The sequence below is a fragment of the Heptranchias perlo genome, unplaced genomic scaffold, assembly GCF_035084215.1.
Source record: "Heptranchias perlo isolate sHepPer1 unplaced genomic scaffold, sHepPer1.hap1 HAP1_SCAFFOLD_251, whole genome shotgun sequence".
NCBI lineage: Eukaryota > Metazoa > Chordata > Chondrichthyes > Hexanchiformes > Hexanchidae > Heptranchias > Heptranchias perlo.
Window position 1 is genome coordinate 69,833 of NW_027139263.1, and position 14,479 is coordinate 84,311.

Here is a 14,479-nt window from a genome sequence, read left to right on the forward strand (position 1 = left end):
AGAGTAGACACATTCCAACGAGGGGAAAGGAAGGGCATCCAGAGCTAGAGCTCCCTGGATGACCAAAGGTATAGAGATTAAAATGGAACAGTAAAAATGAGGCTTAAGATAAATGTTAAGCTCATAATACAGTAGAGAACCAGACTGAATACAGAGAGTACACGGGAGAACTGAAAAAGGAAATAAGAGGGGCAGTGAGAGAGTTTGAGAAAAGATTAGCAGGTAACATAAAAGGGAACACTAAAGTCTTTTATAAACATATAAATAATAAAAGTCAATAATAATTTTTAAAAAGTCAAAGGAAGGGTGGGGCTGATTAGGGGTCAGAAAGGAGATGATCTTTTGATGGAAATTGCAGAGGTTCTGGCCACAATCTTCCAATCCTCCTGAGATATGGGTGTGGTGCTCAAGTACTGGAGGATTGTAAATGTTACACCTGTGTTCAAAAAAGGAGAGAGGGATAAACCAGGTAACTCCAGGTCAGTCAGCCAAACTTCGGTGGAGGAGAAACTTTGAGACACAATAATCCGGGGCAAAATTAATTGGCACTTGGAAAAACATGGTTTAATAATAGACAGCAAGCACAGATTTGTTAAAGGAAAATCATGTCCGACTAACTTGATTTGAGCTCTTTGATGAAGTAACGGAGAGGGTTGATGAGGGTAGTGCAGTTGATGTTGTGTATATGGACTTTCAAAAGACATTTAACATAGTAAGACATAATAGACTCATTAGCAAAATTAAAGCCCATTGGATTAAAGGGACAGTGGCAGCATGGATACAAAATTGGCTGAAGGACAGAAAGCAGAGAGTAGTGGTGAACGGTTGTTTTTCAGACTGGAGGGAAGTATACAGTGGTGTTCCTCAGGGGTCAGTATTAGGACTGCTGCTCCTTTCGATATATATCAATGACCTGGACTTGGGTATAATTTCAAAGTTCGCAGATAACAAAACTTTGAAATGTAGTAAAGAACGTGAATGATAGTAACTGACTGGAGGACACAGACAGACTGGTGGACACAGACAGACTGGTGAAATGGGCAGACACACGGCAGATGAAATTTAACGCAGAGAAGTGTGAAGTGATACATTTTGATAGGAAGAATGAGGAGAGGCAATATAAACTAAATGGTACAATTTTAAATGGGGTGCAGGAACAGAGACACCTGGGGGTGCACATACACAAATCTTTGAAGGTACCAGGACAAGTTGAGACGGCTGTTAAAAAATATGGGATCCTGGGCTTTATTAATAGAGACATTGAGTACAAAAGCAAGGAAGTTATGCTAAACCTTTATAAAACACTGGTGAGGCCTCAGCTGGAGTATTGTGTTCAATTCTGGGCACCACACTTTAGGAAGGATGTCAAGGCCTTAGAGAGGGTGCAGAGGAGATTTACTAGAATGGTACCAGGGATGAGGGACTTCAGTTATGTGGAGAGATTGGAGAAGCTGGGGTTGTTTTCCTTAGAGCAGAGAAGGTTAAGAGGAAATTTAATAGAGGTGTTCAAAATCATGAACAATCAGAAGTAAGAAACCGTTTCCACTGGCAGGAGGGTTGGCAACCAGAGGGGAGATGAGGAGAAATTTCACGCAGTGAGTTGTTATGATCTGAAAAGGTTATGGAAGCAGAAACAATAATGATTTTCAAAAGAGATTTGGATAAATACTTTAAGTGAAAAATTTGCGGGGGAGCGAGCGGGGGCTAATTGGGTAGCTCTTTCAAAGAGCCTGTGTTGTAAGATTCTATGAAGTATTCAAGATCCTTAAGGTGCAGATAAATTGAACCCTGACAATATGCTCGACATTCCTACAAATGCTACAATCAGGAGACAAAGCGTTCAAGCTCAGATTTCTGAATTCTACAATTTTTCTTTCTTTTTTGACTTACTAACACATCATTTCTCTCGCTGTATAAAGGAAAGTACAGGGAGTAAAAGCCTCAGCAGTCCAATCGGGCCATCCCACTAAAAAAAACTCTCATCTTCTCAAAAAACTCGGAGCGGAGCGACAGGCGGGAGCGGACCAAGGAGAGAGCGCGGGACGCGGAGACTACGAAAGGCCCAGGCTCGAGGGCCTACCCGCCCTCAGAGCGGAGCTACAGGCGTGAGCGGACCGAGGAGAGAGTGCGGGACACGGAGACGACTAAAGGCCCAGGCTCGAGGGCCTACCCACAGAGAGGCAATCGGTGAAAAAAACAAGGATTGACGTCACAGGACAGCGGGTAGGTGATTGGCGAGTCGATAAAGGGAGCAGCGGAGGCCTGAGGTGAGTAATTAAACTCACCTACGTGAGTCTTTTTCCCCAGCGGGGAAGGAGCTTCGCGGCTTTTTCAAAGGCACGGGGCGGGTCCAATTCATTGGTACCCGTATATAGGTGGAGTGGTTGCTAAACCCGAGACACTACACTAGTAGTGTCTCCCACCTCCTCTAACCTTTTGGGGGGTAGAGGGAATTTAAAGGGTAGGTTCGTTTTTATATTTTGTTTTCAGGGTCTTAACTACTGGACCTAAGATAAATAAGAAGCAAAAAGTAATCCAAAGTGGGACGTCACCAAGGAAGAGGTAAGTGATTGGTTGGTGAGTATTTTCCTGCTGAATTTGTCTGAGGTTAGAGTTTGTGGATTCTCTGGTCTCTGTTGTGTAGTGGGGGACTGCTGTTCAGCAAGGGCCCTTGAGTATACCTTTTAATTGAAGTGAAATTGGTGGGATTCATTTAATTTGAATTAATTAGTTAAAGGGTAAGTCATGTCAGGACAGCCCAGCCTCGTGTTATGCTCTTCCTGCTCAATGTGGGAAATCAGGGACCCTTCCGGTGTCCCTGACGACCATGTGTGTGGGAAATGTATCCAGCTGCAGCGACTGACAAACCGCATTGCGGCACTGGAGCTGCGGATGGATTCATTATGGAGCATTCGCGATGCTGAAAACGTCGTGGATAGCACGTTTAGTGAGATGGTCACACCGCAGGTAAAGGTTGTACAGGCAGGAAGTAAGTGGGTGACCTCCAGGCAGAGTAAGAGGAGCAGGCAGGCAGTGCAGGGGTCCCCTGTGGCCGTCCCCCTCTCAAACAAATATACCGCTTTGGATATTGTTGAGGGGGATGACTTATCAGGGGAGGGCAGCAGCAGCCAACTTCCTGGCACCAGGGGTAGCTCTGCTGCACAGGCTGGGAGGAAAAAGAGTGGAAGAGCTATAGTGGTAGGGGATTCTATCGTAGGGGGAACAGACAGGCGTTTCTGTGGCCGTAAACGTGACTCCAGGATGGTTTGTTGCCTCCCTGGTGCCAGGGTCATGGATGTCACTAAGCGGCTACAGGGCATTCTCAAGGGGGAGGGTGAGCAGGCAGAGGTCGTGGTCCACATTGGGACCAACGACATAGGTAGGAAGGGAGATGAGGTCCTGCATCAAGAATTTAGGGAGCTAGGTCGCAGATTAAAGAGCAGGACCTCAAAGGTTGTAATCTCTGGATTACTCCCAGTGCCACGGGCTAGTGAGTATAGAAATAGGAGGATAGAACAGATGAATGCGTGGCTGAAGAGTTGGTGCAGGAGGGAGGGTTTCAGTTTCCTGGATCACTGGGCCTGCTTCTGGGGACGGTGGGACTTGTACACGTCGGACGGGTTGCACCTGAACCAGAGCGGGAGAAATATCCTTGCGGGGAGGTTTGCTAGCACTGTTGGGGGGGTTTAAACTAACTTGGCAGGGGGAAGGGATACAGAGTGGAGCTACAATAGGGGGTGATGTGCAGCCAAATATTGAGAAAAAAACAAGTCAGCTTGGAAGACAGGGCAAATATGTGAGGGCAAGGCTGGATGGCATCTATTTTAATGCAAGGAGTCTTGCGAATAAGGTGGATGAACTGAAGGTGTTGATAAACACATGGGAGTATGATATTGTTGCTGTCACAGAGACATGGCTGAGGGAGGGGCAAGACTGGCAGCTCAATATTCCGGGGTACAGAATCTTCAGGCGAGACAGAGGGGGAGGTATAAGAGGAGGGGGGGGGTCGCAATATTAATTAAAGAATCAATTACTGCCATCAGGAGGGATGATATATTAGCAGGTTCCTCTAATGAGGCCATATGGGTGGAGCTTAAAAACAAAAAGGGGGCAAGCACTTTGATGGGAGTGTACTATAGACCCCCAAACAGTCAGGGGGAGATAGAGGAACAGATATGTAGGCAAATCTCAGAAAATTGTGCAAATAATAGGGTAATAATAGTGGGGGATTTCAACTTCCCCAATATTAACTGGGATACTCAGAGTGTAAAAGGCTTAGAGGGTACAAAATTCTTAACGTGCATCCAGGAGAGCTTTTTGAGCCAGCATGTAGAAAGTCCTACAAGAGAGGGGGCGGTACTGGACCTAATTCTAGGGAATGTGGCCGGCCAAGTGGAAGAAGTGCTAGTAGGTGAGCACTTTGGTGACAGTGACCATAATTCAGTGAGATTTAAGGTGGTCATGGAAAAGGACAGGGAGGGGCCGGAAATAAAGGTTCTAAATTGGGGGAAGGCCGATTTTAATAGGATAAGGCAGGATCTGGCCAAAATGGACTGGGATCAGCTGCTTGTAGGAAAATCCGCATCGGAGCAATGGGAGTCTTTCAGAAGGGAGATTGAGACCATACAATGGCAACATGTTCCCGTAAAGGTCAAGGGTGGTTCCAAGAACTCCAGGGAACCTTGGATGTCAGGGGATATACGAGAATGGATTAGGAAAAAAAGGAGGGCTTTTGGCAGATACAAAAGGCTAAAGACGGAGGAAGCCCTAGAGGAGTACAAAAAGTGCAGGGGGATACATAAAAAAGAAATGAGGAGATCAAGGAGGGGCCATGAAATAACACTGGCGAGCAAAATAAAGGAAAATCCTAAGATGTTTTATAAGTATATTAAGGGTAAGAGGATGACTAGGGAAAAAATAGGGCCCATTAGGGACAAAAATGGCAATCTGTGTGTGGAGCCGGCAGATGTTGGAGGGGTTCTAAATGATTTTTTTGCATCTGTTTTCACTATGGAGAAGGACGATGTAGACATAGAAATACGGCAGGGGGACTGTGATATACTCGAACATATTAACATCGAGCGGGAGGAGGTATTGGCGGTTTTAGCAGGCCTAAAAATGGATAAATCCCCAGGCCCGGACGAAATGTATCCTAGGCTACTGTGTGAGGCAAAGGAGGAGATTGCGGGGGCTCTGTCACATATATTCAGAACCTCTCTGGCCACAGGGGATGTGCCAGAGGACTGGAGAACCGCTAATGTAGTACCATTATTCAAGAAGGGGAGTAGGGAGAAACCGGGGAACTGCAGGCCAGTGAGCCTAACATCAGTGGTAGGAAAATTATTGGAAAAATTTCTGAAGGACAAAATTAGTCTCCACTTGGAGAAGCAAGGATTAATCAGGGATAGTCAACATGGCTTTGTCAAGGGAAGATCATGTCTGAATAATTTGATTGAATTTTTTGAGGGGGTGACTAGGCGTGTGGATGAGGGTAACGCAGTGGATGTGGTATACATGGATTTCAGTAAGGCCTTCGATAAAGTCCCCCACAGGAGACTGGTCAAGAAGGTACGAGCCCATGGAATCCAGGGTGCCTTGGCACTTTGGATACAAAACTGGCTTAGTGGCAGAAGGCAGAGGGTGATGGTCGAAGGTTGTTTTTGTGACTGGAAGCCTGTGGCCAGTGGGGTACCACAGGGATCGGTGCTGGGTCCCTTGCTGTTTGTGGTCTACATTAATGACTTGGATATGAATGTAAAAGGTATGATCAGTAAGTTCGCTGATGATACAAAAATTGGTAGGGTGGTAAATAGCGAGGAGGATAGCCTCAGTCTGCAGGACGATATAGATGGGTTGGTCAGATGGGCGGAACAGTGGCAAATGGAATTTAACCCGGAAAAGTGCGAGGTGATGCACTTTGGAGGGACTAACAAGGCAAGGGAATACACAATGAATGGGAGGACCCTAGGCAAGACAGAGGGTCAGAGGGATCTTGGTGTGCAAGTTCACAGATCCCTGAAGGCGGCGGAACAGGTAGATAAGGTGGTAAAGAAGGCATATGGGATACTTGCCTTTATTAGCCGAGGCATAGAATATAAGAGCAAGGAGGTTATGATGGAGCTGTATAAAACACTGGTTAGTCCACAGCTGGAGTACTGTGTGCAGTTCTGGTCGCCACACTACAGGAAGGATGTGATCGCTTTGGAGAGGGTGCAGAGGAGATTCACCAGGATGTTACCAGGGCTGGAGCGCTTCAGCTATGAAGAGAGACTGGGAAGATTGGGTTTGTTTTCCTTGGAGCAGAGGAGGCTGAGGGGGGACATGATTGAGGTGTACAAAATTATGAGGGGCACAGATAGGATGGATACTAAGGAGCTTTTTCCCTTCGTTGAGGGTTCTATAACAAGGGGACATAGATTCAAGGTAAAAGGCGGGAGGTTGAGAGGGGATTTGAGAAAGAACTTTTTCACCCAGAGGGTGCTTGGAGTCTGGAACTCACTGCCTGAAAGGGTTGTGGAGGCAGGAACCCTCACAACATTCAAGAAGCATTTGGATGAGCACTTGAAATGCCATAGCATACAAGGCTACGGACCAAATGCTGGAATATGGGATTAGAGTAGACAGGGCTTGATGGCCGGCGCGGACACGATGGGCCGAAGGGCTTCTATCCGTGCTGTATGACTCAATGACTCTAGGTCGTGGTCCACATTGGGACCAACGACATAGGTAGGAAGGGAGATAAGGTCCTGCATCAAGAATTTAGGGAGCTAGGTCGCAGATTAAAGAGCAGGACCTCAAAGGTTGTAATCTCTGGATTACTCCCAGTGCCACGGGCTAGTGAGTATAGAAATAGGAGGATAGAACAGATGAATGCGTGGCTAAAGAGTTGGTGCAGGAGGGAGGGTTTCAGTTTCCTGGATCACTGGGCCTGCTTCTGGGGAAGGTGGGACTTGTACAAGTCGGACGGGTTGCATCTGAACCAGAGCGGGACAAATATCCTTGCGGGGAGGTTTGCTAGCACTGTTGGGGGGGGGTTTAAACTAACTTGGCAGGGGGATGGGATACAGAGTGGAGCTACAATAGGGGGTGATGTGCAGCCAAATATTGAGAAAAAAACAAGTCAGCTTAGAAGACAGGGCAAATATGTAAGAGCAAGGCTGGATGGCATCTATTTTAATGCAAGGAGTCTTGCAAATAAGGTGGATGAACTGAAGGTGTTGATAAACACATGGGAGTATGATTTGTTGCTGTCACAGAGACATGGTTGAGGGAGGGGCAAGACTGGCAGCTCAATATTCCGGGGTACAGAATCTTCAGGCGAGACAGAGGGGGAGGTATAAGAGGAGGGGGGGGTCGCAATATTAATTAAAGAATCAATTACTGCCATCAGGAGGGATGATATATTAGCAGGTTCCTCTAATGAGGCCATATGGGTGGAGCTTAAAAACAAAAAGGGGGCAAGCACTTTGATGGGAGTGTACTATAGGCCCCCAAACAGTCAGGGGGAGATAGAGGAACAGATATGTAGGCAAATCTCAGAAAATTGTGCAAATAATAGGGTAATAATAGTGGGGGATTTCAACTTCCCCAATATTAACTGGGATACTCAGAGTGTAAAAGGCTTAGAGGGTACAAAATTCTTAACGTGCATCCAGGAAAGCTTTTTGAGCCAGCATGTCGAAAGTCCCACAAGAGAGGGGGCGGTACTGGACCTAATTCTAGGGAATGTGGCCGGCCAAGTGGAAGAAGTGCTCGTCGGTGAGCACTTTGGTGACAGTGACCATAATTCAGTGAGATTTAAGGTGGTCATGGAAAAGGACGGGGAGGGGCCGGAAATAAAGGTTCTAAATTGGGGGAAGGCCGATTTTAATAGGATAAGGCAGGATCTGGCCAAAATGGACTGGGATCAGCTGCTTGTAGGATAATCCGCATCGGAGCAATGGGAGTCTTTCAGAAGGGAGATTGAGACCATACAATGGCAACATGTTCCCGTAAAGGTCAAGGGTGGTTCCAAGAACTCCAGGGAACCTTGGATGTCAGGGGATATACGAGAATGGATTAGGAAAAAAAGGAGGGCTTTTGGCAGATACAAAAGGCTAAAGACGGAGGAAGCCCTAGAAGAGTACAAAAAGTGCAGGGGGATACTTAAAAAGGAAATTAGGAGATCAAGGAGGGGCCATGAAATAACACTGGCGAGCAAAATAAAGGAAAATCCTAAGATGTTTTATAAGTATATTAAGGGTAAGAGGATAACTAGGGAAAAAATAGGGCCCATTAGGGACAAAAATGGCAATGTGTGTGTGGAGCCGGAAGATGTAGGAGGGGTTCTAAATGAATTTTTTGCATCTGTTTTCACTATGGAGAAGGACGACGTTGACATAGAAATACGACAGGGGGACTGTGATATACTCGAACATATTAACATCGAGCGGGAGGAGGTATTGGCGGTTTTAGCAGGCCTAAAAATGGATAAATCCCCTGGCCCGGACGAAATGTATCCCAGGCTACTGTGTGAGGCAAAGGAGGAGATTGCGGGGGCTCTAACACATATATTCAGAACCTCTCTGGCCACAGGGGATGTGCCAGAGGACTGGAGAACCGCTAATGTCGTACCATTATTCAAGAAGGGGAGTAGGGAAAAACCGGGCAACTACAGGTTAGGAAAATTAGTGGTAGGAAAATTATTGGAAAAAATTCTGAAGGACAAAATTAGTCTCCACTTGGAGAAGCAAGGATTAATCAGGGATAGTCAACATGGCTTTGTCAAGGGAAGATCATGTCTGACTAATTTGATTGAATTTTTTGAGGGGGTGACGAGGCGTGTGGATGAGGGTAACGCAGTGGATGTGGTATACATGGATTTCAGTAAGGCCTTCGATAAAGTCCCCCACAGGAGACTGGTCAAGAAGGTACGAGCCCATGGAGTCCAGGGTGCCTTGGCACTTTGGATACAAAACTGGCTTAGTGGCAGAAGGCAGAGGGTGATGGTCGAAGGTTGTTTTTGTGACTGGACTGGAAGCCTGTGGCCAGTGGGGTACCACAGGGATCGGTGCTGGGTCCCTTGCTGTTTGTGGTCTACATTAACGACTTGGATATGAATGTAAAAGGTATGATCAGTAAGTTCGCTGATGATACAAAAATTGGTAGGGTGGTAAATAGCGAGGAGGATAGCCTCAGTCTGCAAGACGATATGGATGGGTTGGTCAGATGGGCGGAACAGTGGCAAATGGAATTTAACCCGGAAAAGTGCGAGGTGATGCACTTTGGAGGGACTAACAAGGCAAGGGAATACACAATGAATGGGAAGACCCTAGGCAAGACAGAGGGTCAGAGGGATCTTGGTGTGCAAGTTCACAGATCCCTGAAGGCGGCGGAACAGGTAGATAAGGTGGTAAAGAAGGCATATGGGATACTTGCCTTTATTAGCCGAGGCATAGAATATAAGAGCAAGGAGGTTATGATGGAGCTGTATAAAACACTGGTCAGGCCACAGCTGGAGTACTGTGTGCAGTTCTGGTCGCCGCACTACAGGAAGGATGTGATCGCTTTGGAGAGGGTGCAGAGGAGATTCACCAGGATGTTACCAGGGCTGGAGCGCTTCAGCTATGAAGAGAGACTGGGAAGATTGGGTTTGTTTTCCTTGGAGCAGAGGAGGCTGAGGGGGGACATGATTGAGGTGTACAAAATTATGAGGGGCATAGATAGGATGGATACTAAGGAGCTTTTTCCCTTCGTTGAGGGTTCTATAACAAGGGGACATAGATTCAAGGTAAAAGGCGGGAGGTTGAGAGGGGATTTGAGAAAGAACTTTTTCACCCAGAGGGTGGTTGGAGTCTGGAACTCACTGCCTGAGAGGGTTGTGGAGGCAGGAACCCTCACAACATTCAAGAAGCATTTGGATGAGCACTTGAAGTGCCATAGCATACAAGGCGACGGACCAAATGCTGGAATATGGGATTAGATTAGACTGGGCTTGATGGCCAGCGCGGACACGATGGGCCGAAGGGCCTCTATCCGTGGGCAGTGGATTCCACATGTTCACCATACTCAGTCCCCACTCCTTCACCCCCTGCCCCCACTTCCCTCCGCCTCCCACTCTCTCCCCCCCCCGCCCCATGCCCCTCCCCCGCCCCTCCGCTCACTCTCCTTCCCCCTCCCCACCTCCCCCACTTGCCCCCCCCGCTCCCTCCACCCCTGCCCCCCACTCTCCTCCGCCCCGCACCCTCTCCCGCCCCCCCGCTCTCCCCCCTCCGGCCTGCACCCCCTCCGCCCCCCGCTCCCTCCCTCCCCAACCCGCCCGCCCCGCCCACCATCCCGCGCCTCCCACCCCGCCCGCCCGCTCCCTCCCCGCGACCCCTCCCTCACCTCCCCCCGCGCCCCGCCCCCCCGACTCCCGCCCCCCTCCACCCCTCCCCTCCGTCCCCCGCTCCCGTGTGGATTTCCTGGGGTCCTGGCATCTCATTTTGAGAAGCTGTGAATTAGACCGTTTATTGGTGCTACCTTGGAAAATCTGGGCTCCAGAGGGAATGCTGCCATTTTCTTGCCCAATGGTGTCAGGATGATATGGTTATCTTTACGCTCCACTGCTCCCAGCAGGTCAAGCTGTTCAATGGCTGCTCGCACTGCATCTGTGAACACACAATTATCAGCTTAGAATGCTACTGAAGAGCCAACAGTGGGCAGACTTTACCTGTATACAACAAGCAAGGCAGCATTGCATACCGAACAAAATTAGAAACCAAACGCTTTTAAACCTCTCTGTAGAGTGTTATTTGTTTTATTCTTCTACTTTTCAAAACACTTTTCAAATGAACTCTCTATGGCCGTTCAAAGATCACACTTTTGTTTAAAATGGCATTATAGGGCTGATTTCCAAATGTGTAAGCAGAGATCTGCAAACTACAGGCAAGCATCCCATAAATATTCTCCAATTAACATTCATTGATGGAACATCATGGGGATTGCGCCTGTGATTTGTGACATCTTCTCGAGCAGTGATGTACGTTCAGTAAATCAACTCTTCAATATCTGATTAATACTGCTACGCTGATAGGGGTAGGAGGAGGCTCGTCTGGAGCATAAACATCGGCATGGATCTGTTGGACTGAATGGCCTGTTGGACTGGATGCTGTAAATTCCACGTAATATTTATGTACAGATAAAGATCAGCTTAATGCTCCAAACCTAAACCCAAAAGTCTTTTATACTTAATGTGTTGGGGGCAGGGAGGAAATAGCCCACACTAATTATTTATTTATTGTAATCCCACCCCCCTCCCCCACCGCCCCCGCCCAAAGACACTGATTCCTTGCTGGGTTACGGTTTCTCTGTTATCTCACTCCTGATGTGTGACGCCTTGCAGTGTACACAAGGACATCACAGCCAGGCCCCATTCCGGCCACAAGTGCACTTTCAACAGCCATCCCCTGAAAGTGATCAGAAGCAGCAAGTCTGGCTGATTCTTTTCCTCCCTCCTTAACCCAGGGTTAAATGAAGTCCACAGATCACAGCTGGGATTGAAACAGTGCATCTCCCTGGTCTGTATGGCACAGAAACTCATGACTTAAGCAACTGAACCATCAGTAGGAGCCATGAGACTTTTTTAATAATGTAAAATCAAACAACTTCAACAACTCACTGTCGTGACTGAGGCTGTGATCAGAATCAGAGAGCATCTAACAAAATACACTTGGACTCGTATCGGCAGGCTGCAGCATTTTTTGCAAAACTTTATTTCAAACCAACAAGAGACTCAGATTTTTCACTCTTCAGCATCAACTTTTCGTGCACTCGTGGGAATACCCACTCCTCCCCCCAACCACAACTACTTTATAAACTCAGGCCGATGTGACGAACCACACAACAAGGGCATTAGCTTCGTTTCTGAGGGTGAGGGCAGGAAGTGGCCCTTCATTCAGGTTCTGTTCTCAGCATCATCCCTGTTGGGGCTAAACTAAACAAAACTGTGGGGTGGGGCCAGGGGAAGTAGGCTCCTGGGGCCTCAGGCTGCTCAACAAGATATGCTGTCCTGCCCAAACCAAAGAAACATTAAAGTCAGGCTAGTTTTTCTTTTATAAATTTCTGGTGGCTACTTTTCCAAGGAAGGGGAATACTCAAAGTCAGGTCACTGTAGAAACCCTGCTGGCCAGGGGCTAGTAAACCAAGTGCTTTGTAACTGCAGCAATGCAACAGAACCTTTTACTCGCCTTACCTGGAGATGGTTTAGATATAAAGTCAAACGTGAGGATGTTAGGAATCCGAAGTGCCAGGAGCTGTAGCATCACACTCGCCAGATTACACCTGCACAAAGCAACACAACAGGAAGCACAAGGATAGGTTACAGAACTGCACTGGCCGAGGTCAGTATCAACTCATACTGGATTACAGCTTGTCTGAGCAAAGTCAAACTGGGATCCAACTATCAGCAGCAAAGTAACTCAACAGTTTCTACGAGAGAGCACGCGAGCGAGAGAGCACGCGAGCGAGAGAGCACGCGAGCGAGAGAGCACGCGCACGCTGTCTCAAGTGGGATCACCTTTGTATCTCCGGTACGGTCATGTTGAGGAATTTTTCAAACTCTTCCTCAGTGTAGAGTCGGTAACAGATTCCCGATTGTTGCCGTCCTGCCCGTCCAGCTCGCTGCCATGCCTGAGCTTTCGACACGTGCTGTACAGCAAGGACTTCCAATCCACTCTCTACAAAACAACAACATTTACAATGGGCTGGATTTTCCTCTGAGCGGCGAACAAATGGCATAGACTTCTCATGGGGTTTTGTTTCAGCAAGTTCCTCTCATGGGGCCCTCAATCCAGCCCGGCCCCCTCTCCCTTGAGCACCTGGGACCTGTATGAACGGGGCAAGCAGCTGTGTATCCCCTTAATCAGATTGAAGCATCGTTAATGAGCAGCGCAATTGGAACCAGGAAGTGTAAGGTACAGAAAGCGAAATAAAGAGAGTGTGAGAAATATTGAATTAAGAGGCAGAGATAAAAGAGACAGAAAGAAAAAGTAAAAAAATATATTTTTTTAAATGTCCAACAACAATTAAAATGTGAAGGAATGAGACTCTACACTTGTAAAAGTTAATTTTCAGTGCCAGAGAGGTTGTTTGTCAGTCATTAAGATTTACCAGGCCGTTAAAAATGTGCTTAGACTTGAAATGAATTGATGTACATTTTTTAGCGTTTCCATCAGGTCAGTGCAGGAACTTCACACCGTTCCATTCCTGTGAACGCAGAGCCAGCTGCCGAGATGCCGTTCTCGCGCAGCTTACGGAGGAGCGGGGCGTCTGGGACAGAAATTTCCAGATTTCCGCGTGTGTGCAGTCACCAGAAGTTGCTCTACCATTTGCACAGGAATAACAGTGAACCCTGTTAGCCTCAACATTATTATAGGAAAATACGGCCCTATATTTCTCTAAGCTCCAGTTTATTTGATTCTGTCATGTAGCTTGGCCTATTTGCACAAATCCTCAATTTGCACAATCACTAGGCAGAAAGGAGACTTTTGTCCTGTGTGTAGGTCAATTGTGGAATAACTGAGCTCCTCACCTTTACACACTGATCTACCAGCAAAGTAGAGATGAGAAAATCTCTCCCTTAAAAAGTGTCTCATGTAATTTTTCATCAATTATACATAGCTTTAAATAGAGTGCTGAGACGCGGAATTGGGACCCTGACAACACGAGTTGAATTGTCAGTGGGTATGATTATGAGCTGGGATGATGTACAACATACAAAATACTCCGGTGAAGCCTTCAGTGACAGTATCAATGCATAAGAAACCTTCTGTATCTGCTGCCCCATTCCACCAAAACATTGACTAAATAGTCTGGGTACAGGGATAGGGGAGGAACGATGGAAAGGGAACAAACATTAATGGGCAGGAGGGGTCGAGGGTCACTGTCTGTCCGCCTATCACAGGAGGGGTCGAGGGTCACTGTCTCGCACTGTCGATGGCCAGTCGCTGTCCATCATAAAATAAAAGTCTGCCAGTTTTGGCATAAACATCTGCTGGAAGAATTCTGTTCCCTTATGGGGATAGCTCTGGAAAGCCCCTTAAACTCAAGCCTTAGGCTTCTCAGACAGCCACAAGGCTCCCAATGTAATGGCAAAGAAAGGATTTTCAAAGAGTCCTTGATACAATTTTATTCCGTTCCTTGCCAATTTTTGATTGGAAATTTGTTTCTTAAATTTGTTGATTGATAGTTTCCATTCCATCTGCCTCATGGTGATCGGCAAATTCTGTACCTATTTAGTTGCGATTTGTCACTGTATTATGAAATTTCAGCCAATCAACCGCACGTAACATAGTAATTTGCATGATTTAGACACATCGGATGTGTTAGCTAACAGACTTTAACTGTTAGCATTGTTCGTGGTAATTTGGATGGTACACTGTTACAAAATATGATTCTGCTGCTAAAACAGAGGACTCCCCTTTAAAGCGACAAATTCTAATTGTTTTTAGATAAAAAGCCT

The 14,479-nt window shown here is 47.0% G+C and overlaps 1 protein-coding gene across 2 annotated transcripts in view; it reads right to left on the bottom strand.

Moving 5' to 3' along the window:
• Positions 1-14,479, bottom strand: part of dhx33 (DEAH (Asp-Glu-Ala-His) box polypeptide 33) — a 69,206-nt gene that overhangs the window by 17,966 nt on the left and 36,761 nt on the right. For both annotated transcript variants that reach the window (XM_067978229.1, XM_067978228.1), the window contains 3 exons: positions 12,536-12,695; positions 12,212-12,300; positions 10,501-10,628 (listed from right to left, as the gene is read on the bottom strand). In XM_067978229.1, the coding sequence (XP_067834330.1) occupies positions 10,501-10,628; positions 12,212-12,300; positions 12,536-12,695 (377 nt within the window). The remainder of the gene's footprint in view (positions 1-10,500; positions 10,629-12,211; positions 12,301-12,535; positions 12,696-14,479) is intronic.